We start from the raw sequence: 26,320 nt of genomic DNA on the forward strand, positions 1-26,320 counted from the left end.
GTATGTGTCAGGGCAGGCAGAGAGAACAATTGATGCCAGAATGTGTCCACCCTGAAACTGAGGCCTCTCAGCCTCTCCAGTGACAGCTGCTGTTCTCTGCTGGCCTAACTGAGCCAATCCGTGATGTCTGACCCCATGGGGAAGGCACCCCTCATTTCACCCCAGGCAGTTGGGGAAGGGGGATGCTGCTTCACATGAAGGGGCTCTCCAGAAGAGACAGTCTGTTGCCTCTGCCACAGCTTCCCTTCAGGCCCCTTTCAAAGGTGACCAGATTGGGAGGACAGGGGTCAGGTTCCCCTGTGTCTGCTCTCCTTGGCCTACGTGTGTCTCTGATGCACGCTGGAGTGTAGAGGACAGGAGAGCAGAGACCAGAGCTCTTTCAGGTCAGATTCCCTACGTGTGTCCTCAGCCAGGCCTGGTCCATGTGTCTGTGTTGTGAAGCTTGGGACGATGGAGCCAGGTGTGAGGGTAAAGATTGCCCAAGAATGCTTATTCTTCTGTTCTTGTTGGGATTTGTTCGTGGGGGGTGGGGGGAATGGGGAGAAACTTTACCTTGTGTATTCATCAATAAACTCATTTACACAAAATAAAGTTTGTGGTGTGTACTGTGTTCTCAGGACTGATACCCCAGGACAAAACATAGCTGGCCAGAGAAGAGACATCAGTAACTTTTTTTTTTTTATGACCCTACCTCCCAGGGGTGCAGCCAGATGAAATTAGGATTGAGAAAAAGCCTTTATCTCAGGAAGCCACCTGTTCAAGTCTCAGGTCACCACAACTTGAGGAAGGGTGTGCAGGGGGCCAGTCTCCCTGGCAGCTGTTCCTGGGACACTGGGTAGAAGGGCAGTGGCCTTGTCCCATGGGTCGTCGGTATCTGCCAGCACAGCCAAGGGCAGGAACAGCAGAGCTGCTGCGTGGCACCTGTTACCCAGGGTCTCAGCACTCAGGTGCAAAGGCCTCTTGAAGCCAGGATCCACATGTTCCTGAGCAAATGGGATAACCGTGCTTTAAAGAAATCGTCCGAGAATACTGTTTTGTATTGCTTCAAGAAGCCCTGGGCAAGTCCTTGCAGTCTCTCACAAGTATAGACAGAGTTTGGCGTTTTCAGCCCTTAGTCGTTCAGAGTACTTGCTTTTGGTGTCTAGACAATGAACTGACTTTGGCAACTAGTGTCCCTCCACTGGGCTTCCAAGCTCTAGGGAGACCCTAGAAAAGAAAGGGTCCCTAAGTTGAAGTAAATTCCAGGCTGCTGAAGAACAGTCTTGAGATCTGGGATAAGGTCAAGCAAAGCCCCAGAGGGTCCCAGCTCAGGTACAAGTCACCTGGAGAGCTTTTGGAAATGACAGATGTTCAACAAGTGAGTCAAGGTGAGGGTGAGATGGCCCAGTGGTAAAGGCACCTGGCTATCTGATTCACTTTCCTGGAACCCGCATGGAGGGAGGAGAGAACCAACTCCCAAAAGTTGCCCTCTGGCCTACATACATACAAAACACACACACACACACACACACACACACACACACACACACACACACACACACCATGGCATGCCTGTGTTCCACACATACACAGTAAAATTACTTAAAAAAAAATTTAATACCCAAGGTTAATGCTGAGCCACTTAGGACTCACTGGCAGGGAGAGGCTTGAGCCTGTTCATCCGCACTCATCTGCAGTAATACTTGTGTTGTGGTAGAATGGTAAAGCACTCGGTACCCATCTGAATTCAGCATCACCTGCTCCTTAGGGGAGATGTGGCACCACATCTGACTGCATGGCAGTTTCCTCTTTCACTCCATAAAAGGTTCTCCCCTCCTACTCACTCTATCCAGCTTTGCTAAGTCCTGAGGATGGCCATATGCTCAGCGCAGCTGACCACCCTCCACCCCCAACTTAAACCTGTTTTCAGAGATGACACTGTTCTCTGCCCCGGGGATGGGCCTCAGATACATTGTTTCTGAGGACTCCGATCTGGGCCTTCCTCCTCCCACTGCATGCATTAGTACTTCCGGTCTTGCTTGGACCCTGATTTTCCCCTGCCACCCTCAGCTCTAAGAAGCAAGAGCCTGTTTATTTTAATAGTTGGTATGGCACTTGGGAAGGATCACACCTCCCCCGTTGTTACCCATTTCTATCTCCTGAACACTAATCCTAGAATCCCAGCCAGCCCCCAGACATGGTATTAGCAGCAAGGATGTTTCTTGAAAAGTTTCGAGTTGGCTTTGAACTTGCCTTCTCGGTTTCTCGGTTTCCCCGTTTAGCTTTTCCCCTGCCGTGCTTGATGCTGCCAACAAGGAGGAGACTCAGTCGGGGGTTGGTCAGACAGACCTACATTCTTATTTGGAGAAGTGGCTTGAAAAGCTGTTTCCAGAGTGTTGTTTGGGGACAACACTGTCATCTCTAGGATCAGATCCTCCGTTAGGCAGAACCCCAAAACACCTTAATTCAGAAAGTGCCTGTTGGCATGGAGGATGGCAGGGCGAAGTTCGGTATTAGCTGGCTCTCCTTCTGTTCACACTCTGCTCGCAGCCCGCCTCTGACATCGCAGTGGGAGTCCTGAGCTATAATGGCACCCAGGTGGATCTGGCCCTTTTCTCCTTCCATACTCGCGCTTCTTCGCATGCTACAGAGGGCACACACAATTGCTCACCTAGAACCTGAGTTTGCGCTTGCCCCTCAGCCACCAGGTATCCCCAGCTGAACCACAGTCACAAGAGCCACACAGCCCGACAGATCCAAGGACCAAACCCCTTGAAGTTCCTCAACAAGGTAATCCCAGTGACAGAGAAGAATAAACAGGGCCCAAATGGGCTCTCGGCAAAGCCAAATGAATTCGCTCCAATTCAGGCAAGTAGACCATTTTATAAAGATACTGCCACTGTTTCTTTTTTAAATAAAAGCAGTGCTTTAAATGACATGCCTCTGAAGGTTGGTGTGCCGTCCCATAATCTGTAGGGTAGAGCCTTGCTGGATTTCTTACTTCTAGTCCCCCTCAAACTGAAATGGACCTATGTCCTGGAGGAATAACAGAAAGCTTCAATCCTCGGGCAAGATGAAGAGGAAAGATTTTTGCGATGCAGTGGGAAGGAGTGCCCTGGATGAATGAAGCTTAGGGGGGATGTCAGCAACTCTACTGGAATCCCTTGGGGCCAGTCACATCTGATCCCCAGCCAGCCCCAAAGTGGTGCTCTGAGAGAGGGGCCCTGAGCTTCCCAGTCCTAATCTTGTTCCAGGTACTGCCCCAGCCCTTCTCAAGCCCACATCCTAACTCTGGGAGCCCACCTAAAACAAACGGAAATGCTTTTCCCCCAGTGGTGTCCATCCTGAAAGATAAGGCCACACCCTGGGGCTCCAAACTGCATTGTGTAAAGACTTGACACACCTTGGCTCATTTATGTCCTGTCTGCATCAGTGGGGAAAGGACTGGAATCTGTTTCATAGATACAGGTTCCTTCTTGCCTCCATCACACAGTACAGGGCAGGGCTGGAGTCGAACACAGAGCTGTCTGCTCCGGGGAAGCCAGGCTCATGACCACCGCACTTTCTATACAACAGAAATGGGGACAGCAGTTGGGGAAATGCCCAAAACACAGAGCCCAAAGGGAGAAGGGAAAGAGGGTCTGTGAGATAGCCGGAGCTCACGGTAATAAAAAGCTTCGGAGGAGAATGCAGTCCCAAAGCAGGGGGGGGGGACCTCGGTGGGTGGAGACAGACCAGTTTCTCCTTGTCACCCTAGAGACATTTAATGCCCAACTGTGATGCCCTCCTTCAGAGCCCTCCCCTGTTTCCCATCCATCCAGTACAGGACTGAGAACAAACCCCTGGTGGTTTGGGTCGTTGACAGTCTTCATCATCAACTTCGCTGGGCTTGGAAACACTCAGGAAAACATCTCTAGGTGTGCCTGTGAGGATGCTTCCAGAGAAGTTTAACCAAAGAGGGAAAACTCACCTGAAGTAGGTGGCACTATCCCATGGACTAAATAAAAAGACAAAGGGGAAAATTTGAGCTTAACCTAGCGTTCATCTCTGCTTCCTGGCTGCCCACAGAGTGCCGGCCACCTCTCATTCCCACCGCCTTGCCTCCCGGCCACAATAGACTGTTCCCGTAAACCGTGGGCCAATATAAGCCCGGTCTCCCTTAAAATCACTCTCGTCAGGCATTTGCCACACCAAGAAAATAACTAGAACAGGGTCTCTGAGACTCTTTGGGGGATGGGGCAGGAAACAGTCAAGAAGGCACACAAGCCGCAAGGATGAGGTCAGAGGATGTGTGGGAGTTCCCTTCTGATCCCAGGGACCAAACCTCATGCACAGCGGTAGGCACCTCAACAGGCTGACATCTTGCAGCCAGAGACCTTGTGTTAACCTCTGCCAGCATCTTCTGACCCCACTTCTTCCAGCCTGTGGGGTTCTTTCTGGTCTCTGGGCTCTCTCCTCAAGCCCCTACAATTGCTCCAAGCCTCCGCTGGCCCCTCTAAAGAGTCGGCCCACCAGCTCGGCCCTCCTAGACACCTTGACTTCTAACACAGCCATTTATCTTCGACTCCCCCACTGGACTGTGAGCCCTCTGCTGAGCTTTTTCACAGCTGCCTAGCTAATGACTCAGCCTTTGCATTCCACATTTTGCATGCAAGTTACGAGGAGTTACTCATCTTTCCTCAACCTCAGTGATCTCATCTGTAAAATGGGGGGGAAAACAGAACCTGCTTCATAGGATGTTCTGGCGATTTAACTTGAGGATTTAGGCAAAGCTCTTACCACACTGGGATGTTACCTACTGATAAAAATATGTTGGTGAGGATTGTTTGAGAATAAGACACAATTCTCACACACACACAAGAGAAACTGCGCCCTCAAGCCTGGCAAATGCTGGGCTCTCACAGAGGAGAGGGACTGCAGTTTTAGACGAGTGGAGGTCATGCCTTGGCAGGGGACCAGATTTGCTTGGCGCTAGCCTGGCCTGCTGTTCCCTGCCGCAGTGAAGGGTGAGAGTGACCACCCTCTACTCCGTCCTCTAGGGGTGGAGGAGCAAGAACCTGGATGTCGGCACCCAGGGCAGGACACACGCTGGGCACCTGCCAGTCACTGACTGGCTAGACCGGTAAGGGTCAGAAGGACAGAACTCGGGGAGGAGGGGAACTGAGGGCCCAGCCGAGGGCAGGGTGAGTGGCGGTGAGGGCAGGGAATCGCAGCAATGAAGCCACAGGCACCGGGGCCTTTCCGGTCCCCGCCTCCAACTCCTCCGGGTTCGAGCCACATTTTCCCGGGGGAGAGCCGGGAGGGAGATGAAGGTCGAGGTTAGGGACTGGGGAGCTGCTCCCGCGGCGCCGGAGTGAATCCGTCGGGCTCGGGGACCCAGCGGAACCCCCGCGCCCGCCTCCCCCTCCGCCGGTGCGAGTGGGGCGGCGCGCTCCGCAGGGCGAGCAGCTGAGCGACCCTCAGTGCTGCGGCCCCCCGCGCCCCAGCCCGCCGCTCCCGGGCCGCGGGCGGCGCCCCTCACTCTCCCCCCGGGCGGGGAGCCCCAGGCAGCGCCGGAGCCCGGGGGGAGCGCGGCCGCGCCGGCCAGGGCAGGGGGCAGGCAGCCCGGACCGCCCCGGGTAAGCGGGTGGAGGAGGAGCGGGGCGGCCGCGGGGTGAGGGGCGGCCCGGTGGCGGGGGTTAGGGGGGGTGGCGGGGAAGTGGCGGTGGGAGTGGAGCTGGGGCCGGAAGCCAGCGGGGTTCCTGCAGCCCCCACACCTGCCACCGATCGGGTCATCCGGAGCCCGGCATCCGCGGGTATCCCCACCCCCACGCGAACGTAGTGGGGACACACCGCGCGAGGACTTACGACCCCCGGCCTTTGGGATCCTCAGAAGCCCCTGACCTCCCCAGTGTGAGGTAGAGACCCAAGTCCAGGCCAGGGAAGGACTGGAAAGGGGCTGTGGCCTGAGTGTGTGACCCTGTCTCTTGCTGGGAGCTGTCTGCAGAATGACTGCAGAATGCAGGCCCTGGGGAAGCGCAGGGGTCCTGGGCCCTGCTTCCTGAGACAGACCTTTCACCCCCACATAACTAGGCATGTGGGTTTAGTAAAACGCTTAGACCCAGGATCTGTGCCAGGGAAGAAGGAAGGAAGGGATATCTGTCCCCTTTGAGTTGGGGACAGGGCCACACTTAGGCCTGGTAGTTCCAGAGGCTGGCCCGTGCTTAGGGGGGGCTGTTCTTGCACCCACTCCTTGACTCCCAGACTGTACCTGTTTTTTTTTGTTTCTGCTACTGCTAAGAAAAGAGTTGGTTTTGGGGCTTGAGAATCTGTAGGTAGGGTACATCCTGAAACCTCCAAATCGCCACACCCAGAGTGACTCCGGACTCTTTTTCCTTGTTCTTTGCCCTCTCTTATTGCCCAGGACTCCCCCATCCCCACATGCTTGTGCTGTTATGTAATTAACCCAGCTGAGCTTTGCCAAGCTGGCGGTAACCAGGGATGCCCCAGAGGCCTAAGGACCTGAAGGGACGCATGTGGTGGGAGAGTTGGCCCTGTCTCAGCTGGGAGCAGGCTCAGCAGAGCACCTGTTGGGGAACCGGTGCATGAGGCACGAAGGAGGTTAGAGTCCTAGACTTAGCTTCCCCGAGTCTCTGGGTTCTTGTTTTGTTGGTGGTGGTTTGTTTCTTCAGTAAAATGACAGGCATCATAGACATGCACATGGGTGCCGAGGCAAACACACTACAAGTACATGAGTCCATGCAACAGTAAATAGTGACCCCTTCCAAGATTGCCAGGAGGTCCAACTGAGCATCTGGGAAAACCTTAAATAACCAGGAACCACTGTTCATTGCATACCTATTCTGTGCCAGGCCCTGAGCTTTCCATGAACAACCTCACAATACCTATGAAGTTTCTTGGCCAAGGTCATACTTTAGGTGAATGGCGGAGCTGGGAATCAAACCTTGATGGTTCTCACTCCAAGCCCTGTCTTTTATTTACACACATACATACACACATACCCATAGATTGAGTGCTTTAAATCGGGACAGCCTAAGGGACATTCAGCTATGAATTGTGCATGTATGAGAAAATCATGCATCTCCCAGAACACACACACACACACACACACACACATACACACACACACAGGCTGAAAACCATGGCACCATCAGAACCTAGTAAACCTACCTCCCTGCACCCACTTACTGTGATCATCATTCAATCTTCCAGGAGGAAGATTGTCTCCTTCCAGCTAAAAGATTTTACTTAGGTGTCTTGGAAACGGGAGCTGTTGACTCCACTTTACATATGTGTAGAGCATGGCTCCAAAGCAGGTGTTTTACCCATAGACCCACAGCTAAAAGATCATCAAAGCTGGGCTTTGTGTCCAAGCTCTGAAAGTCACAGGCACTGAGCAAGCAAAAAGCTAATGAATTCATCTCAAGGTCCAGCCCCTTCCTGGGCAACAGCTGTGTGCTGCCAGGCCCTCTGAGCTCCAAGGGATGTCAAAGACTCAGACCCTGCTGTTAGCCTGTCACTGTTTAGAGTCACTAAGCTTAAACACGCTAAGTACTGCAACCTGTAGAAAGTAGCTGCAGCTCGTAGCTGTGTGGTTTGGGGCACACGGAGCTTCTTCTTTGAAGTGCAGAGAGGAATACTTTTCCCTTTGGGGTATTGTATTGACCGAGGATAACCGTGTGGGCGGGCTAGCAGCCAGTGCTCAACTGTGTTGCTCTCCAGAGTCAATGCAATCATCTAGTTCAGTGGGACTTTGGGAAATGCTGAGGGCATTTTGGGTCATCATGGTAACTGGAGGCTGCTGTGTACAGTTGTCTCCCGAGAGCCACAAAATTAAGATGTCCGGAATATGAGTCCTGCCCAGAAGGAGTTTCCGCCCCCGTCCCCGCCCCCTCCCCAAGATGCCGAGAGGGCATTTGTTCATTAGGATGTGACTGAGACCAAGAGGAGTTGCCGTGGCTTGAGGCTGGGACTGGAATTTGGATGCAAGTCTAGTGCTGTCTCCACTGCGCATCGGAGTATGCTTTGGTTGAGGGGAATCGGGCCACAGTGCGCAGCAGGGGCTTGCAGGAAGAGTGGATGAGGAAGGTGAAGAAGTTCGGGTGGGGGATACTTTGAGATAGGGGTTCTGGAAAAGGGAGGCTTTCCAACTGGCAATGGCAGCCTCAGGAAAGATGCGGAAGCAGCACAAGCCCAGGGATGAGCCAGAGCCCTGAGCCCACCTCTCGTCCCCCAGTCTAGGTGGTGGCCGAAGAGGGCCAGAGGCAAACAGAGGGAGCAATGGCTGGTCCTGACGGTGGCTGAGCCCCCAGCCCCTGGAATATGCAGCCCGGAGGAGCCCCAGGCAAGGACGCGGTGGCGGAGTGGGGCGGGAGGCATGGTCTCCACCTACCGGGTGGCCGTGCTGGGGGCGCGAGGTGTGGGCAAGAGTGCCATTGTGCGCCAGTTCCTATACAACGAGTTCAGCGAGGTCTGTGTGCCCACCACCGCCCGCCGCCTCTACCTGCCTGCTGTGGTCATGAACGGCCATGTGCACGACCTCCAGATCCTGGACTTTCCACCCATCAGCGCCTTCCCTGTGAACACACTGCAGGTAAGCTGCCCACGTGGGCTGTCAGGCAACGGGGCGTGGGGGGGGAGGGGGGCTCCAACCCCCTCCAGCTCTCCAGTTCTGGCCCCCACGGCCAGGAACTCTACACTACACCCGAGAAGCTGCTCATTGTGTGCTAGTAAATTTCGAAGATGTTCTGATGATTGTTTAGTGTGTGCCAGGGCCTGCACTGGGCACTAGGACTGAATAGTCAGCAAAATCAGATATGGAATTTGCTTTCAAGGAACTCAGAGTCTGGTGAGGGAAGACTCACAGACAGTTATTATACAATGTAATGAATGTTGTTGCGATTGAGGGAGATGGGAGAGCAGAAGCAGCCCTGGCTGGAAGGGTCTGACATCCTCAGGTGTGTAGGGTCACCGAAGGGGAGGTCTCCACAAAGTAGAGACTGTGGAAGAGAAATAACACTAACTGCCTGCTCATCCGCTGAGCTCTCCTGCCATGGCCTCACACCCTCATTGTCAGGCTGTAGAAGGGTCAGCAGGACAGACTCAGACCCGAGGAGGGGTGTTCTCAATGATTCTGGAGACCCCAGTCAGATCTTTTGCCCAAGGCCTGTTCTCCCTGATCCCCTGGTCCCTGGCCTCAGGACTGCCTCTGGGCCCCTTGCAGAATGAGATCCAACCATCTCCATCCCTGCACCACCCAGGCACCTTCGCCAGCTTTTAGAACCAGGGCCTCTACACCTCTCTCTCCCTCTGGCTTGAGAGGAAGTTGGCTGCAGGGGAAGCAGAGCTCCCCGATGTGTTTGCTCACAGGCCAGGGAATGCAGAGGCTTGTGGGTAAATCCTAGAGACAAGAACCAGCCCTGGCCAGTTGGGACAGCAAACTCAGCCATCTCTGGCTGGGGTCTGATGAGCTCAGCAGTGTCTCAGCAACCCCAACCTCAGTCCATCCTGCTGTGAATATTTGACTCAGCACCCCAGGGAGAAACCTGATCCAAACATGTGATCCACAGTGTGCCTGAGGGGTCAGGGCAGTGAGTCGCAAGCCAGGACCTTCTGCTTCTCATTTGGAAACCTTGACGAGACCTGGCTCCAAGCCCAAGTTGCTCTTTTCATGTTCAGTTGGGTATTTATCTTTACTAATTTCAGAATGGGTCAGATGCAGTTTGAACGCCTCAACTGTGGCCTAGAGCAATCCGTGTCCACTTCTGGCCCTTCACCCTATGGTTACTCTCCCTAGTGAGGCCATTCCTCACTGATGGTTCATTGACACTCAAGTAAGAAACCATATTTTCATTCCATCTCCCCCTGTCCATAAAAATAAGCCCCACAATGCCCTGTGTCTTGTTTGGTGCTTAGGGTAGAACCCAGAGTCTCACACATGGTAAGTTAGCCCTCTACTGCCCAGCTACACGCCCAGACTCTACCTTGTTTTCATTAAAGAGACAGGATATCGCTGTGCTGCCCAGGCTAGCCTTGAATTTGATCCTCCTGTATAGTCCTCAGAGTAGCTGGGATTGCAGGCATGCACCTCCAAGTCTGGCCCTTGCTTCTTTAACATAACATTTTCCTTTGTTTGTTTCGTTTTGTATTTGTGGGTTTTTTGTTGTTGTTGTTGTTGTTTCATTTTGTAGCCCTCCCTGGCTGTCCTGGAACTCATTATGTAGACCAGACTTAAAGAGATGCCTCTGCCTCTGCTTTCTGGTTGTGGGATTAAAAGTGTACTCCACCACACTTAACATGATAACTGGAGCTACTATGTCCTGTCTCTGTCTGGAGGACATCCTCATTCTTTTCTCATGGCTGCTCAAACTCCACTGTGAAGTTTCATGGATTCCGCACTTATTGGACAAATGGGTGGTTTCCAATCTTATACCATTTGGGTCAATGCCAAAATGAATAAACAGCCTCAGGTATAAGTCAGTTTGCACGAAGGTCACTCTATTTGCAGGATCAGTTACTGGAAATGGCCTCGCCAGTTCAAAAGATAAATAGACATGGAATTTGGAAGGTGTCTCCAAAGTCCCTTCTCTAAAGCTTGTGTGTGTATCCTATGAAACTGTAGGGTTTTTGACACTCATTTGAACAGTGGTTCTCAACCCATAGGTCATGACCCCTTTGAGGAGTAACTTATTAGATACTCTGCATAACAGATATTTATGATTCATAACAGTAGCAAAACTACAGTTATGAAGTAACAACAAAATAATTTTATGCTTGGGGGTCACCACCACATGAGGAACTGTGTTAAGGGGTCGCAGCGTTAGAAAAGTTGAGAGGCATTGCCCTAGAACATGAGAGAGGATATTCTTGGTGTGGTCTGTATTTGTGTTCCTGATTGTGAATGAAGTTGTATATTTTTCTATGTATTTAAGGCTTTTATGTTTCTGATTTTGTTTTGTCTTGTTTTCTGAGAACTACTAATATCATCTGCCTGTTTTGAGTTTTTATTATTGGGGGTTTTGTTTTTGTTTTTCAGACAGGGTCTTGTGTAGTTCAGGCTGACTCAGAACTTTTTCTGTAGCCAGAGATGACCCTGGACTCCTAAGTCTCCAGCCTCTACTTCCCCGAATGCTAGGGTTAAAGGCATGCAGCACCATGCCTGTGTGGTCCTCCTCCTCCATCTTCTGTTTTCGAGACAGGGTCTCTCTACATGCATAACCTTGAATACCCTGGAGCTCAATCTATAGACCAGGCTGGCCTCCAACTCACAGAGATCCACCTGCCTCTGCCTCTCAAGTGCTGGACTTAACGTTGTGTGCCACCACACCTGGTGACCCTTTTCATCTTGATTGAACTTTATCTTAGATGCTAAGATCTCAAAGATTCCACCCCTGGAGCACAGTGAAGGGGCTTAGAGTACAGACATCCTAAGGAGGGACCTTGAAAGCTCTACCATCAAATATCAACCTTAAGAATCTTGATGGCCGCTTTCTAGGAATAAAATAAAACAATATGTCCTTGGGTCTGAGCCGATTACCTTCCACAGTCCCTTCTCCTCCTTCAGAGCAGGAAGCTGAAGTTAGAGGGCATGTGTGCCCTGCCAAAGGAGATGCCTGAAAACACGTGACTGAGGCCAGGTGGCTGAGCCCCTCCAGCTATATCCCTGGAGCTGGACTCAATTCACATGTCTCCTCCTCTGTCTCTGTCTTCATCAGCTAGAGGTTGAACCCAGGGCTTTGTGCACAATAAGCACATTCTTTACCACTGCGCTGTGTGTTCAGTCCATCCCTTGACTCAGTACAGCGCGAAGATGGCCTCTGGGGGAACAAATTAGAACGTTACATGGAACACAGTGGCAGGAAAGCCAAGCTCTCTCCATTCCTCCCTTCAGTCAAGGAGTGGAGGGACAGCCCAGCCAGTCTGGAGCTTTCTGCCATTCCCTTTTATGAGCCTCCTGAGAGGAGTGAGTGGGAGGCATCCTGGGGTCCCCTTGAGGAGGCAGTATGTTGGAGAAGGGGTGGGGCTGTCACCCTCAGAGTCTGGCAGCCTCTCTCCAGCAACCAGGCCGAGGGCTTGCAGAATGGAACCTACCCTCCCTCCCCCCTCCCAGGGGTCTCCATTCCCCGCATGGGGTGAGAGAGGAGTTGGCATAGGCATGCAGGCCCCCTGACCCCCGGGAGGTGATGGTGTCCCACCAAAACCAGTGTTCCCTGGTCTGGGAGGAAGCAGGTTTGTGATTTCCTACATTCTTAGATCTGTCCTCTGCATCCTGCCTCTGCACCAAAAAATTAAAACCTCAGCACAAAGATGCCACATCATCTCCCCAGGGAAATCCACTGCAGCATCTCCCCAGCCTTTGAGCATGGAAGTGCCGTTCTGAAGTCAGACTTCCCAATCCACAGCTGCCACCCAAGTCTGCCCCCTTCTACGTCAGCTGAAACTCTTACCTCAACCACATGCAAGCTGACCCTGGAGCTATGCCTCCAGAGCCTTCTGGTCATCGTGTGTACTGGAGATGGAGCTCAGAGCCCCACACATGCCAGGCTGTACCCTGTGACTGCACTGCGTCCCTCTTCTCCCCTTCTCTCCCTCATGAGAAAAGACCCTGGTCTTTCCTTTGTCCCAAAGCTTCAGGGACTTGCTTTCTGCACACTGCCTCCCTGAACATCCTTTTGCAATGACATCTGTTGGCAGATTAACCATCTAATTAATCCTTAGGGAACCTTCTCATCGGCACATTTAACCTTTCCAAGGGCCTATTCATCTTGAGCTGAAACCCCCCTCCCCATGAGAAGTTCTCACAGACAAAAACATTTTTTAAAAAAATTCAAGTAGCCAAATAGCTAGGCATGGTGATGCATGCTTGCAATCCCAGCATTTGAGAGGCAGAAGCAGGAGGACCAAGAGTTCAGGACCAGTTTGGGCTACATAGGAAGATTTAGTCTTTAAAGCAAAACAATCTTGTCTTCCTGGAACTCCTTAGGCCTCTGCTCTGTCTCCCCCACTCTGCCCCCTTATGCTCCCACCCCCCTTTCTCTTTCTCTCTCTCTTCAGGCTGCAACCCAAGGGCTGTTAAGTTAGGGATAAGGATTTACTTTGCTCCTGGTTGCCGATGCTGTGATTTTCAGCACCACGGAGAGAGCTCACCAGCAGGATTACTGCAGTTAAACTAAAAACAAACAAAAACAAAACGAACACTCCCCACCCCACCACCCCACCCCCCCAAAAAAACAGGGTCCTGGCCTTCTTGGGTGCTCACTGAAGTTGTGAGGAACCAGAAATAGGATAGCTGTAATCAGAGTCCACGACCTCAGACACAGGAGAGGATGGGCACAGTCCTCTGATTGCAGAAGTGTGGCAAATCGGGGCTGTCCTGGGGCGGGAGGTTGGTGGGGCTTCATCTGAGCCTTGGAAGATATTATTACAGTAGGTACAACCACTAGGTCAGGGCTGTGCTCTTAGGGGAATTCATAAATGCACTTTGAACAAAGGACTGGTTGAATGGATGGATGGGTGGGTGGGTGGATGGATGGATGGATGGTTGGGTGGGTGGATGGAAAGATCAGACAGAGCTAATCTCCAGATCCTTACAAGATAGTGTGGTGGGCCAGGAAGTCAGTCAGTCTGTGACTTGCTCTTTCCTGCTGGGAAGGGGAAGTTACAGCTCTGAGCACATGTGTTCACAGGAACCTGACCTTCTGCGGGGGAGGGGATAGGAAGCTCCGGTATGGTGGTAGGTGAGAGCACTGTCTGTTTGACCGGGTGGCTGGGGGCTGGAAAGCCTCATGGCTGCTCTGACTATGGTACTGGCCGGGGGTGTTGCAGGAGTGGGCAGACGCCTGCTGCAGGGGACTCCGGAGCGTCCACGCCTACATCCTGGTCTATGACATCTGCTGCTTTGACAGCTTTGAGTACGTCAAGACTATCCGTCAGCAGATCCTGGAGACGAGGTGAGGAGCTATGACAGTCTATTGTTGCCTCCGTGGATGCCCTAATGCTAGCCTGTCTCCAAAAAAGGGGGACACGGGCAAGGGTTGGGGTGGAGAACACGGTTCACAGGTGAAATGTATGCATTTTCTGTTCCCACGTGTCCCTACCCCTTTATTTTCTTGTTCTCTTTCTCTCCTCCTCCTCCTCCTCCTCCTCCTCCTCTTCTTCTCTCTCTCTCTCTCTCTCTCTCTCTCTCTCTCTCTCTCTCCCTCCCTCCCTCCCTCCCTCCCTCCCTCGGGGGGCTTCACTATGTAGCCAGGCTGTTTTAAACTCAACCCCCCCACACACACACCTCAGGCCTCCCTAGTGCTGTAATTACAGGTGTGGGTGTGGGTCACATACCCCACTTCTGTTGACTAATTTTGGGACCCCTACTTATGACGTGGCTACATTAATAGTGAAGGGCAGGGGCTGGGGGTACATGGCCTCAGATCAGTTGACATATAAGCCACAGTTTCCTTGTCTGTAAAATAGAACGATAATATGGACTTTCTTTTGGATCCAAAGACGTGCTCTTTAGAGATGTAGACTTTCCCAAGGGACTAGGGCTGCACCTGGATCAGAGTACGCGCTAGCGCGGAGTCCAGTGGTTTCGAGACTGGCAGCGTCTTCAGAATTCTGCTTCGACCCGCAGGGTGATCGGCACCTCAGAGACGCCCATCATCATCGTGGGCAACAAGCGCGACCTGCAACGCGGACGCGTGATTCCGCGCTGGAACGTGTCGCACTTGGTGCGAAAGACCTGGAAGTGCGGCTACGTGGAGTGCTCGGCCAAGTACAACTGGCACATCCTGCTGCTCTTCAGCGAGCTGCTCAAGAGTGTGGGCTGCGCCCGCTGCAAACACGTGCACGCCGCCCTGCGCTTCCAGGGCGCGCTGCGCCGCAACCGCTGCGCCATCATGTGACGCCGCCGCCGCGTGCGCCCTGCTGCAGCACTGTCCCAGCGGAAGGGAGGGCAGGGCGGGGCCAGCCTCCCTCGGGACACCAGGGCTAGAGCGGGGAAGCCCCCGGAGGAGAACTCTGGGCTCCCGGCCTGAAGCACCCCTGCAGCCACACACCTCCCCCACGAGAATCAGAGGGCGAGAGGGAGCCTCCCCGCCACTCCCCAATCCTCCCCTCCGACCTGGGTGTCCCTGGGACAGCCACCTTCAGTGCTGTAGTGTAGTGCCCGGCCCCAGGGGGCGCCACAATCTGTGGGCTGAGAGGGTGAGCGTGTGGAAAGGAGGGTGGGGTGAGGAGGTGCTGTCTTGGCCAGGCCCCTGCTCATCTTCCCCACAGTGTCTGTCTTTGCCCCATGTCCCCTTTTCCGATGTCTGTCCTCTCAAGTGTCTGTCCGCCCTCATTTGTCCTGTCTTCCCTCCAGTGTCCCTCTCTGTCCCCCAGCTCCGCTCACAGGGCTCTCATTTCGTTCACCCCCCTGTCGCAGGTCCTGGCAGCTTTGTGATGCCAGGCCTTCTCACCGGCAGCGCCACCGGCACAGGGCAGAGAGATGCAAGCGGCCCGAGGACCGAAGCCAAGGAGTCCGAGGGCTGAGGTCCCACAGCCGTCGGGGAGAGAAGGCAGAGCTCTTCCTCATTCAGGGAGACCTCCCTGCCCAGCAGCCCCCAGAGACGCAACCACCTACCTTCCAGCCTTAACTCAATGGTCCCTGCCGGGTGCCCCTCCCCCTTCCTAACCCCAAAGCCAGATTGCCCCCGGGCTAAAATTCCTTTTGTTTTGTTTGACCGCATGGAGAGAAAATTCCCCCAAAGGATAATTTTCTCTCCATGATGCTAGGTCCTACTTCTCTGTTACCTCCTGCACTGGGATGGTCTGCTATGCTGTGGGACGTTGAGTTGGGGGGGACTGGTGGTGGGTGGGCAAGGTGGAGGTGCCCAGGAGGGGGTCAGGTTATACCAGTGATAATTCCGTGTCTCAGTCCCACCCCAGTCCAACTGCCTAAGACTCTGCCTCCATCAGGTCTCAGGTTGTCTTGATCCGTCTGTGTAGGGGCAGAGCCAAGAAAAGAATAAGGGAGCTTCTTGTGCCTGGGGGAGGTAGGCATGCATCCTTACCCATAGGTGGAGGCCCTCAGGATCTGACCCTTTGTCCCAACACCAGGTTGGCCCTATGCCCTAACTCACCCACCCCATTTTCTCCGGCTGCCTGGCCGGGTTTCTACCTCTCGTCACCGGAGCTGATCACTGTCAGTTTTGTACCGATTTAGAAATAATAATAATGGAGATTCTAGGAATGGCCTGAGGGATTGATGGGGGACTTGGAGGGAGGAAGGAGTGGTACCACGTCCCCTGCCCCGGCCGAAGAGAGTTCTTGAGGCTGAGGGCTCAGCCTCAGCCTCAGCCCTGGTCCAGTTGGGAGGATAATAGGACCCCTTATTAAGAGGGGTACATTGGACGCCCAGCCTTTTCCAGGGCTGCAGTGCACAGACCAGGAAGTCAGGTACCCAGAGAGGTGATGGGGAGGAATCTGGGGGCAGGGGTGGGGATGGGGAATTGATGGTGTTCCCGTGTGGGAGGGAATCCATGATTCTCTCTTCTGCTTCCCCCCACTGAATCTCACTCCCTCCACCCAGCGGGGGCACTGCAGCACAACAGCAGAGGCCCTGACCGTGGGCAGCCCAGGGTTCTGGGTTCTAGTCCTTGCTGCCCTGCACAATTTTGGGCCAGCGACTTGCCCTCTCTGAGCCTCCCTCTGAAACAGAGGTGGTGGCTCCCCTTCCCCACACTTCAGAGTGGCTGGGAGGGTAAGGAAGAGGGGCGCCCACTTTCCTCTCCTGCAACCCCGCCCTGGTTCCACGGGGCGTGGGGCAAAGATGGCAGCATCTCATGTGCCCGATCACCCCCAACTCTGAGGCACTCCAGGTGAGGGTGGGGGGATCCAGGCCTCTGGCTGCCCCCACTGGGGAATCCATTGGAATGTAGCCTCTCCCCTCACCCTTTCCTCTTCATCCAGGTCTTGGAGTTCAGGTCCCTCCACCCCCATTCTGAGTCTCCGTCCTTCCCCTCCCCAACCAGGGTTTCCCACACAGGGTCTGGAAGTGTGTGTGACACCCATCGAGCTGTTATTGAAAGTCAGATTAAAAATCAGGGAGTGTTTTCCCTCGTTTCTCTACCTCAGTGTCAGCTCTGTTGGTCATGGGGGGGAGGGGTCCCTGCAGGGCACATCTGCTACGTGTAAAGAGTGGGGCTCTCCACCCCCAAAGTCCAGGTCAACCCAGGGATCAAAGGGAAAAGGTACTGGGCATAACTCTTCCCTCCAGCTAACCACAACCACACAGAGGGCACATCACCTGCCCTCGCAGCTGCCTGGAAGACTCAAATGCTAACTGCCTCTGCATCTTCCTCCCAGTCAGGGGTCAAATTTAGGGCCTCCAAACATAGCTTCTTGAACACAGAAATGTGATGGATGTCATCAACCAGCTCTCTTCACCCTGAGTGATCCCTGTTCTCAGGACCAAGGGCAAATCTCTGAAGTCTATGTCAAAGGTGGCCTTCAGGAGCGGGGGGGGGGGGGGGGGGGCTTTTGTCGCTGTCCACGGTCCTGACCACCAGGATCTGGTAGGAAGCCTCCCTTGCTGACAGCTCCCTCCACCTTGTCTCCATCACCTCCTGCAGAGAGGTTTGAAGCTGCACCTCTCTACACTTCTACAGTCTTGGGGAAAGGACCCCGAAAGATGTATCTCAAGGACAGACCCATGAGTGTTTAATAACTTAAAGCTGTGGAAAAGTCCAGAGGCCGAGGAGCTGTTCTTAGGGGCAAGAATAAGATATGGGCCCTCCCCCACTGATGCTGGCCTGATGCTGGCTTGCAGTGGAAGGAAGGTTTGGGCTGCCCTTTTGCTCAGCTGAAGAGATGGGGGTCTGCAAACCCACTCCTGACCAAGGCCCTGTGCTGAGTGAGGGGCTGTCCTTCCTCATACACACATTGCACTGCATACGTTTTGCTGTGGTCCTTCCCATCTGCAGGCTCTTCAGACCCAAGATTCCTCCTCAGGTGGAAGTGGAGCTCCATCAGGCTTCTGGCTCGCTGGCACCTGGGAGCTGTTCGCCAATGAGATGCTGGTTTCTTTCTCTTTCTCTTCCTCCTTCTTTTCACCAGCTTGATCCACCTGGCAGGTGCCTCCTCCCTTGCCACCCAATGTAGCTTTCAATAGCCTGCTTCCAGGAGCTGTCCTGGCTGGACCCAGGCAGAGGTAGGCCAGTGGCTTGGGAATTCTGGAAGGTCTTTTCTCAGGCCTGTGGTCTCTGCGGGGCCGGATTCTGGGTCTCAGCTTCAGCTTGTAAATAGATGGGATCTTCTGGGGCTTCCGGAGTGTTCTCTTGCCCTTGCCCAGACATACCCTGGCTTTGTCAGAACTGGGGTCTGAGCCTGAATGTGTGGGAGCCTCTGGGGTGGCAGGTACAGTCAGAGTGGAGCAGTCTTTCCCTCTAGCAGATGACACAGTCCTCACTGGGGTACCCTTGGCAGTCGGGCTTGCCTTTATCCTTGGCCCACTCTCTCTGGATTGTGGCTTCTCTTTGGGGCTTCTTGGGCCCACAGATGGCTTAGGGGGGGCTTCAGAGCCTACCTTCCAGGCTTTCAGATCTACTTTAAGGAGAGGTGGGGGGCCCTGAACCAGTTCTTGGATGACTTTATCATAAGGACCCCCAGATTCAGGCCACCTCCCACCCAGGCTGGGAACATAGACTCCGCTTCGAGGGATGACTTGAGGCCTCGTGCCCTGATTACAGGCAGCCCCCACCTCCAGCAATTTCATGTTGGCCACAATCTCCTCTTCGAGGCTATGGTAGAGGGCTTGCTCTCTGGTCCTGCCCAGGGGCAGAGGGGTGTGCCTCCCTTTGCACTTGTGTGTGCCTAAGCTCCTGGGATCCTCCATCTCTGAAGTCATCTGGATGTCCATCTGGTGGTCCCCATGGCTTGCTTCCACAGAGTGATGCCCATGTGTGGGTATATCCAGGTTCCCTGTGAGGGCCTTTGATGGGATGGATCCTCTCTCCATGGAACCTCCACTTTCATTACCCAAAAAACTTCTTGGAGTTGGGGGTCGGGTAGGGGACAGCCGGATAGGGATCTTGGTGAACCCTTTGCTGGGAGGTGGGGATTGAATAGGCATGGGTTCTCTGAGCTGCGGGGAAGCGCCCCGATGCAGGAGCCAGATACTGTGAGGGTTGGCTAGGCTGGAGGAACGAGGTGGGGGAGATGGTCCTCTTACTGATGTCCCTTTACTGGTGGCCTCGGGGCTTTGGAGCCTCTGGGAGGTGAGGGCCTTGGTATGTGTTCCTTGGCTATCTGTTGCCTTGTGAACCCAAGATGTGGGGGGAGTCCTTCCTCTGAGCAGTTCACCTGGGCATCTCTTCTCTCTCTTTCCTGACATGGTACTCCGTAGGTCTGGGCTCCTACAGATAGATGAGAATTGGGGACTGGGTGACGACGTTCTCTGAGATGGGGTCATTGGCCTCTCTTGCGACCTGCAAAGGAGAAAAACGTGCTGGAAAGAGAGACTCAGGACCATCAGGGGCATTTCCCATGGGAGTACCATGAGGTCCTAGAGAACCTGTGTTCTTCCCGAGGACGGACCAAGAGGTCCCTATGCAGCTGTTCCTCCTGCCAGCTCTCTCTTGTCCCCATGAAGCAGGTAGAAGTGAAAACTCCAGCCCCACAGACTGATGACCAGATACCCACACTTGGGTCTGGTCTCGGTCTTAGTTTAATCATGAAATGGAAGGACATTCAATATTGCCATTCCTTTTCTGGGCCTCAGTTTCCTTGGTTATGAAATGGGTAGATATTTGGAGCAACTAGATGCCCCTTAAGTCCTGGGTGCTGTTTTGATCACAAAACACCTGAAGCTTTGTCTTGTTCTGTGGCCCTGGGGTATGGAGCCCGGGGTCTTGTGCACATTAGGAAAGCATTGTCCCATTGGGCTATGTAACCTTTTTCTTTTAAATTTGGTTTTGTCATATGACCTCCCAAAGCGGCCCAGGAAAGAACCAAATTCACAATTCTTCCGTCTTGCCTGCCTGAATGCTAGGACCATAGGCATATGCCATCATACCCGGCATAGATGAAGTTTTGCTGGGGTAGGACATTGTTCCCTTTATCTTGGGACTTGAGCCACTGAGAATATGGAGGAGACCCTTACATGTCCCTCTCTTTACCTTAGTAATGGGGCTGTCTCTCTGAGGGTCCTGGCCCCTGCTCCCTGTTGACCATGGGGTCGGGGAGAAGAGGGAGTGGGGGGCCTCAGCTTTCGGCTAGAAGAGGTGTATGTACTCCAATCCACTGGAGGCAGTGGGCTCTGCGAGCGGCTGATGGTCATTGTAGGCTGGGGCTGTGAGGGTCCATCCTGCACCTTCACTTCATGCTGCACCGGTGGCCCTGGGGGCTTCAGAAAGCTGCCTGGTTTGTGGGCTACCAACAAAGGCCCCCAGAGAAAGCAGAAGAAAGAAAGGTTCAATTCCTGTTCATGAGACTCACTGTTCCTCCTCTCCACACTGTGAAGTTCTCCTTATTCCTCTTTAAAGGCACCAGAGCCTACAGGGGCAGCCCCAGTTTCTACAAAGGGGCTCAGAGGACACGATCTGGTCGGAGAGCCCAACATCGGGATTTGCTAATAGCTATGTTGTGTAGCCGATCCTCAACTTTTATTCAAATTGTATGCTTATTCGGGTTTACTTGACATACTGAAGAGGATGAGGGAAGGACTGAAAACCTTCGAAGTCAGTCTTCCGGCTACCAGTGTGGATTCCAGGCCAAACCTGAGCTCTACTGAGATGTACCTTGGCCAACGCTGTTTCTGCGTGCCTTGCGCGCCACCTTGTGGTTATTCATAGTATTGCGCCACGACTGCCCCTCTGTCTTCACCCACAGTTGCCGCACAGCTGGAGCCCCTGGGGATCAGGCCTATTCGCCCAATCAGGTGCTACCGTCTCTCTAACCAGCTCCACAGGCAAAAACTCTTGGGGAACTCACAGAGGGACGTACACCGGCAGGGGTCATGTTTGTCCAAATAATGGCCCAGCGTGTCCCAGCCGCCCCCAACGCGCACCATCACGTGGCTCCGGAGGATCTGAGGGGGCAAAGGTGAGATTGAGAGCTGAGTGGACAGCTTCCCCTATTCCTGTATACTCATTTACACACGTTTGTGATCGGGAGACGGGATAGTTTTCTATTCAGTCTTACCCATGACTGCCTCAGACATCCCTTGTCAAGCGAGAGCCAAACGGGGAAACAGGAAGTTGTGCACCCACAGCTGGGGACAATCTCTTTGCTATACAGGGGTTTGCACTTGTCTCTGCTTGCAATTGATATGGGACCCTCACGCCTCTGTGATGCGACAGAGACAGTGGGAGTTCTGTCCAACTCTGTAATGAGACAAGTCCCATAGTCTTTCCAGACTTTAATTTCCATGGTTCAAAAGTGGGACCACGAATTCCTGGCCTATGCTCACATCACAAGATTATTGTCTCAGGATCTGAGGGGGGCTCAGGTGGCTGGCTGTGCTCCCAGGTATGCTCTATGCCCAAGGAAAGCCCTTGGTCATGCCCAACTGCTGACCACACCCCTGAGCACGGACATCTCGGGGGTAGGTGACGTTAGGCATGGGGAAGGGCAAGTAGAAAACCCATCCCAGACCTATACTGCTGTTCACTCTACAGAATGGATGGGTCCAGGGTCTCAGTGGTGTGCTTTGGGATCCACATGGCTGGGGCCACATACTGAACACAAACCCAGGTTCTCAGGTCTCTCACTCTGCCCTATCCTGTGGAATGGGAAAGGAAGAGTACTTTTTTTTTTTATTGACCCTATTTCTGCCTGTGGGCATCCTGTAGACTCAGCTCTGATGGAGGTGGTGGTTCTAGCTACATTGAAGGGAGGATGGGATAGCCTTGTCAACTTTGCCTAGACTCTCCTGGAAAATTCCAAGGTAGGGGAAAGCCTCAGGGTCTGGTGACTTGGGGTCTATGATGGCTGGCTTCCTGTGCTTGCCCTCAGGCTTAGCCAGGGTTCTATAGGAGGAAAACCCCATTTCGCTGACCCTGGATGTCCCTCCCTTAGTCTCCACTTACCCTGATGAAGATGAGGGTGTTGGAGTCCCCTACTCGGTACTTCCCCTCAGATATCTTGACCATGGAGAACTGCACTGGGCATGTGCAATGGCTCACAAGCTTCTGCACCTGTGGGCAATGGCAGAGACTCAGCCCTCTTCTCTGCCTGAGTACCCAAGTCCATTCACATACTGGGTCAAACTAAATGGAGTGCCTATCTGCCTCTAGACAGCCCCCTCCCCGAGGCTGGTGCTGAAGTCAGGGCTGGGGGCTGAGAGGTAAGTAGGAAGGGGAAGGCTTTAAAGAACCCGTAAGAGTAACAGCTGGGTGCTGGAGAAATAGCTCAGAGGTTAAGGGCACTGATTGCTCTTCCAGAGGTCCTGAGTTCAATTCCCAGCAACCATATGGTGGCTCACAACCATCCATAATGATATTTGGTGCACTCTTCGGGGCCTGTAGGCATACATGCTGCATACATTAAAAAAAAAAAAAGAATAACAGCTGGAGCACCCCGCTGTGGTCCTCTTCCCCTTCTGATAGTGGGATACAGTGGCTTGTGCTGTTTGACCAGCATGGGGCTGAGTCCTGTGTGTTGCATCACAGGCCTTCTGCTAAGAAACCTTCCTGAAGGATTGCTTGGGCTCATGACTTTGAGACTACGTCTAGTAGCCTTTCAAGGGAAGGGAAAGAGAAGAGCAAAATAGAAGAGGAGAAGAGGGGAGAAGGGAGGAGAAAAAAGTGAAAGAACAAAGGGGGAGCCCTCCAGGAGTCCCCTTTTCCCCAGTGGCGGGAATGGGGCTAGCCTCAGGGAAGTGCCTCCTCCTAGGATGGGATTCCACTCTGGGACCTGCTCCATGCACTCTGTGTTGGTTCACTTGATTCTCACAGCCGTCCCAGAAAATGGCTGCTGTGCCCCAGCACACTACATGCGGGAGAACAGAAGACCAGAAAGGTTAAATGATTTGCCCAAAACCACACGGTAGGTGTTAGCTGGTAACGAGGATGCCATGTCCTTGGCACCTAGCCCACAGGGCTAAATGAGAGGTGTGCAGTGCTAGGCTGGTGCAAAGGCAGTGAGTGGCAATGGCCACTGTCACATGTGGTAAGGGTAGGAGCTCGGAGTGGAGAACAGGAGGACTGGGAAAGAGGAGGGCTGGGCCTGAGGGCATGGCCGGGCGCCTCACCATCTGGTCCAGGTTGTGGAAGTGGCAAGGCCTGCGGACAGGGGGTGCGGGTGGTGGAGGATCCGGCGAGGGCAGGGCCAGCTCACGCCGCAGCTCCTCATCAATCTCCTCTTCCAGATGCACCAGGGCCGGCGCCGCCACACCGAAACGCCAGGCGCGGCGACCCAGCTCCAGCAGACACAACAGCACGCTCTTCACGTTCTTGCGTAGCACCAGGTCCTCTGTCTCGAACATCAGCACCTCTGGTGTGGGACAAAGGAGAGAAGGGGACACGGGTGGCTTAAGTGCTCTGCTAGAGACCATCCCAAGGCCAGGGTAGCAGACACAGAAGGGTGGCTCGGGCTCCAGCTTCTCGGGTTGAGGAGGCGCCTGGAAGGGGTCCATCCACACAAGGCAGCCAGGCTAACTGCAAAGGCTGGTGAGTGGGTAAAGTATTTGGAGCCTGATTGAGCCTAGGGCCAGGAAGAGGACGTTCTCTATCCTGCTCTCTGATCCACTTAGCCACCAAGAAGATCTCAGGAGCAGGAAGCAGTTTCTTCCTCTTCCTACCCATCCTCCGGATACCCCAAATTCAGCTCTAGATAACCAGGCTGACTTGACTATAGGCTCTGGGTACCTCACCCTATAAGGCTCGGTCCTGGAATCTCCCAGTGGCTATGAGACTTTTGGCTAGTTCCAGAGTCCCAGTTTTTATCTTTTCAAAAATGAGGGGTGGTAGCCCAACTCAACAGAAAGCAACAGTTGTTTTGGGGTTCGATGATGGGAATGATACATAAGCTACATCTCTAGCCAGATCATTAGCTTTGGTTCACCTCTGACCAGCCCCTCACCTCCTTGCCACCAGCCAGGAGTCCAAACCTGACACTTCCCCTGTCTCCTTACCTTTAGTCTGGAGAATTGTGCAATCACACCTAATCCCATTCCTGGGTTCAAGGCAAACAACTGCTGCTGCTGACCTCTACAAATCCCTGCAGGCATGTGTCCCTCCCTGGAGAGTGCTCCCCGGCTCCTAGAACTCAAACCATCTTTTAATGAAGTGGTTCTCAACCTGTGGGCCATGACCCCATTGGCGTCCCACATCAGGTATTTATGTTGTGATTCATAACAATAGCAAAACTACAGTCATGAAGTAGCCATGAAATGATTTTATGGTTGGGGTCACAGCAACATGAGGGTCCCAGCATGAGGACCGTTGAGAACCACTGCTCTAGTCCCTCATGTTCGCTGGCCAGCTTCCCCAGTTACCCACCTTTCTGGTACTTTGCCACTGCCCGCCCCCCCACCCACCCACTCCCATGCCTAGTTAATTCCCTTCCCCAAACTTCTCTCCTTACCCCAAATCTCCTCTCTCTTGTTGCCCTTGCTGGTGTCCACTACTATATCATCAAGCTGCTCATTCCCATTCTGGATCTGATATTAATACACTTGACTTTGAAGCACACATCCCCCCTGGGGCTGTAATTCCTGAATCTATCCATCTGTCTGCCTTCCTAGGCCATGCATTCCTGGGCATTGGACCCTATTCTTCTCAGTCCTTGGTACCCAGCATGCACTGGGAGCATAAAAGGTGATTCATACATCTTCACGGATTGAGTCATCAACAGATGTCTATTGATCATCACTGTGTGTTTACAGTAAGGATTTACTGTGAGGTGAAGAAACCAAAGCACAGAAAGAGGAGCTACCTCATGGAAAAATCTAGAATACCTCAACGCCTGACCCCCAGACCCAGCTTAGCTTGAGCCTCCAAGGGATGCATGCCCCCATGAGATAAGGGTCTGAGACAGACGTGTTACCTTGGATGCCCATCTCCTTGCGACACCACTGGATGAAGTTGGAGATGTTGTCCCGGGCCTGGAAAGTGCCCGGCTGAGCAGCCCCATTGCAGAAAACGCCAGCCTGGGGCATGGGAATCTTTGGAGCTCGGTCAGGTGCCTCAGCCAGGAAGGCCAGAGCAGCCTCTGTGACAGTGTTGGCATGCCGGCACAGCACCAGGCCAGTCTCCAGCACCTGCAGGAAGTTGGCTGCATCAATGTCCAACCCGTACAGATCCCGAAGCCACTCGGCCAGGTCTTCCTTCATGGCCTCCAGGTACTGCTCGCTGGACTTAAAGGGCCGGATGCTGCGCACGGGAGGCCCTGGGGTCCTGGGCCTCCTCCTGTGTCCCCTATGCTGAGACATTGCTGGAACGGAAATACAGGAGGAAGTAGGAGCCTCCTGTCCCCTACTGCTGTCTCTCTACTCTTGTTACAGGCTAGGTCAAGGTCCTGGACCACGTCTCCTTGGCTCAATGGGTCCCCTTCTACCCTCTGAGAGCCCAGGGCTTCTGGCTCTGCAGTCTGCTGCTGGCTTCAGCCTCTGGGCCAGGCCCAGCCCCCACTGCCCACATTCCTTAGTCCCTGCCTGATCTTTCCCTTTGGGGGCCCTGCAAGTGACCTCCCTCTCAGCTACCCAGTCCACTCAGTTCAGTGCTCCCCAGGACTGGTGGAAGTGAGAGCGTTCCTTTCTTCCCAGGGCCAGGTGGGTCATCTGCTGCCTCCAACCAGCCCGCCACTGTCACCAGCCAGGGAGCCCGGAAAAGCATCTAGGCTGTGGCCTCACCGCCGCTCTGCTTTCTTTCCTCTCCTTGGAGACAGCAGCTGCTACAAACACTCCTTGTTAACTCTTCCTTCCAGCAGCCAAGCGCCTGTGTCCTGCAGCGAGGCCTGAGCAGAGGGAGCAGGGCAGAGAGGCTGAGGCAGGGTTCTTGTACCCACTGACTCCTCGTGGGGGGAGGTTGAGGAAGGTGGGGGAGAAGTGCAGAGATAGGGCTTAGAGATCATGGAACACTGAGGAATGAATGAGCAGGAGAGACAGACACAGCAATAGAGACCCAAGATAGGAGTTTTGCCCTACACCCCTTTGGGGGAGGCATACACTCCCTGGTCTCTCTGTTAGTTCCTCAACTGTCAAATGGGAAGGACAATCTCTACCCTTCTGGGGTGTTGTGAGGAACAAAAGAATAGTGTGTGTGAAAGCACCAGACCCTCAGAACACACGGGCACAGCCTGGGTAAGCCCCAGCTCTCACCAGCAGCCCTGTCTACATACTGGAGAATCTGTTCCATCCCTGCCCCAACCA

The 26,320-nt window shown here is 53.7% G+C and overlaps 2 protein-coding genes across 5 annotated transcripts; one reads left to right on the plus strand and one right to left on the minus strand.

Annotated features, from left to right (window-relative positions):
- Positions 1–4,867: 4,867 nt before the first annotated feature.
- On the plus strand, positions 4,868–17,079 carry Rasl10b (RAS like family 10 member B). Of its 4 annotated transcripts, none has more exons than XM_028890525.1 (4): positions 4,868–5,101; positions 8,216–8,572; positions 13,804–13,928; positions 14,603–17,079. In XM_028890525.1, exons 2-4 carry the CDS (start codon positions 8,357–8,359, stop codon positions 14,871–14,873), a joined length of 612 nt encoding a protein of 203 aa, XP_028746358.1. In that variant the 5' UTR covers positions 4,868–5,101; positions 8,216–8,356; the 3' UTR covers positions 14,874–17,079. The 4 variants fall into 4 exon arrangements, with proteins under 4 accessions (XP_028746358.1, XP_028746359.1, XP_028746357.1 ...); XM_028890526.2 differs by lacking the exon at positions 4,868–5,101 and adding an exon at positions 5,128–5,162; XM_028890524.2 differs by lacking the exon at positions 4,868–5,101 and adding an exon at positions 5,202–5,597.
- Positions 17,080–17,618: 539 nt separating this feature from the next.
- On the minus strand, positions 17,619–25,869 carry Gas2l2 (growth arrest specific 2 like 2). The gene is made up of 6 exons (XM_028890577.2): positions 24,997–25,869; positions 23,201–23,442; positions 22,038–22,145; positions 20,941–21,037; positions 20,127–20,379; positions 17,619–19,436 (listed from the first exon to the last, which is right to left on the minus strand). Exons 1-6 carry the CDS (start codon positions 25,379–25,381, stop codon positions 17,939–17,941), a joined length of 2,583 nt encoding a protein of 860 aa, XP_028746410.1. The 5' UTR covers positions 25,382–25,869; the 3' UTR covers positions 17,619–17,938.
- Positions 25,870–26,320: the final 451 nt, after the last annotated feature.

This window comes from Peromyscus leucopus, chromosome 8b (genome assembly GCF_004664715.2).
Source record: "Peromyscus leucopus breed LL Stock chromosome 8b, UCI_PerLeu_2.1, whole genome shotgun sequence".
NCBI classification, from domain to species: domain Eukaryota; kingdom Metazoa; phylum Chordata; class Mammalia; order Rodentia; family Cricetidae; genus Peromyscus; species Peromyscus leucopus.

Bases quoted from the DNA above. Each gene is read 5' to 3' on its own strand.
- Rasl10b (XM_028890525.1), top strand. From the start codon at position 8,357: ATGGTCTCCACCTACCGGGTGGCCGTGCTGGGGGCGCGAGGTGTGGGC. The intron at 8,573-13,803 runs GTAAGCTGCCCA...GGGGTGTTGCAG, and splicing joins TCCCTGTGAACACACTGCAG to GAGTGGGCAGACGCCTGCTG. The intron at 13,929-14,602 runs GTGAGGAGCTAT...TTCGACCCGCAG, and splicing joins CAGCAGATCCTGGAGACGAG to GGTGATCGGCACCTCAGAGA.
- Gas2l2 (XM_028890577.2), bottom strand. From the start codon at position 25,381: ATGTCTCAGCATAGGGGACACAGGAGGAGGCCCAGGACCCCAGGGCCT. The intron at 22,146-23,200 runs GTGAGGCGCCCG...CATTGCCCACAG, and splicing joins TCCACAACCTGGACCAGATG to GTGCAGAAGCTTGTGAGCCA. The intron at 21,038-22,037 runs GTAAGTGGAGAC...TTGCCCCCTCAG, and splicing joins ACACCCTCATCTTCATCAGG to ATCCTCCGGAGCCACGTGAT.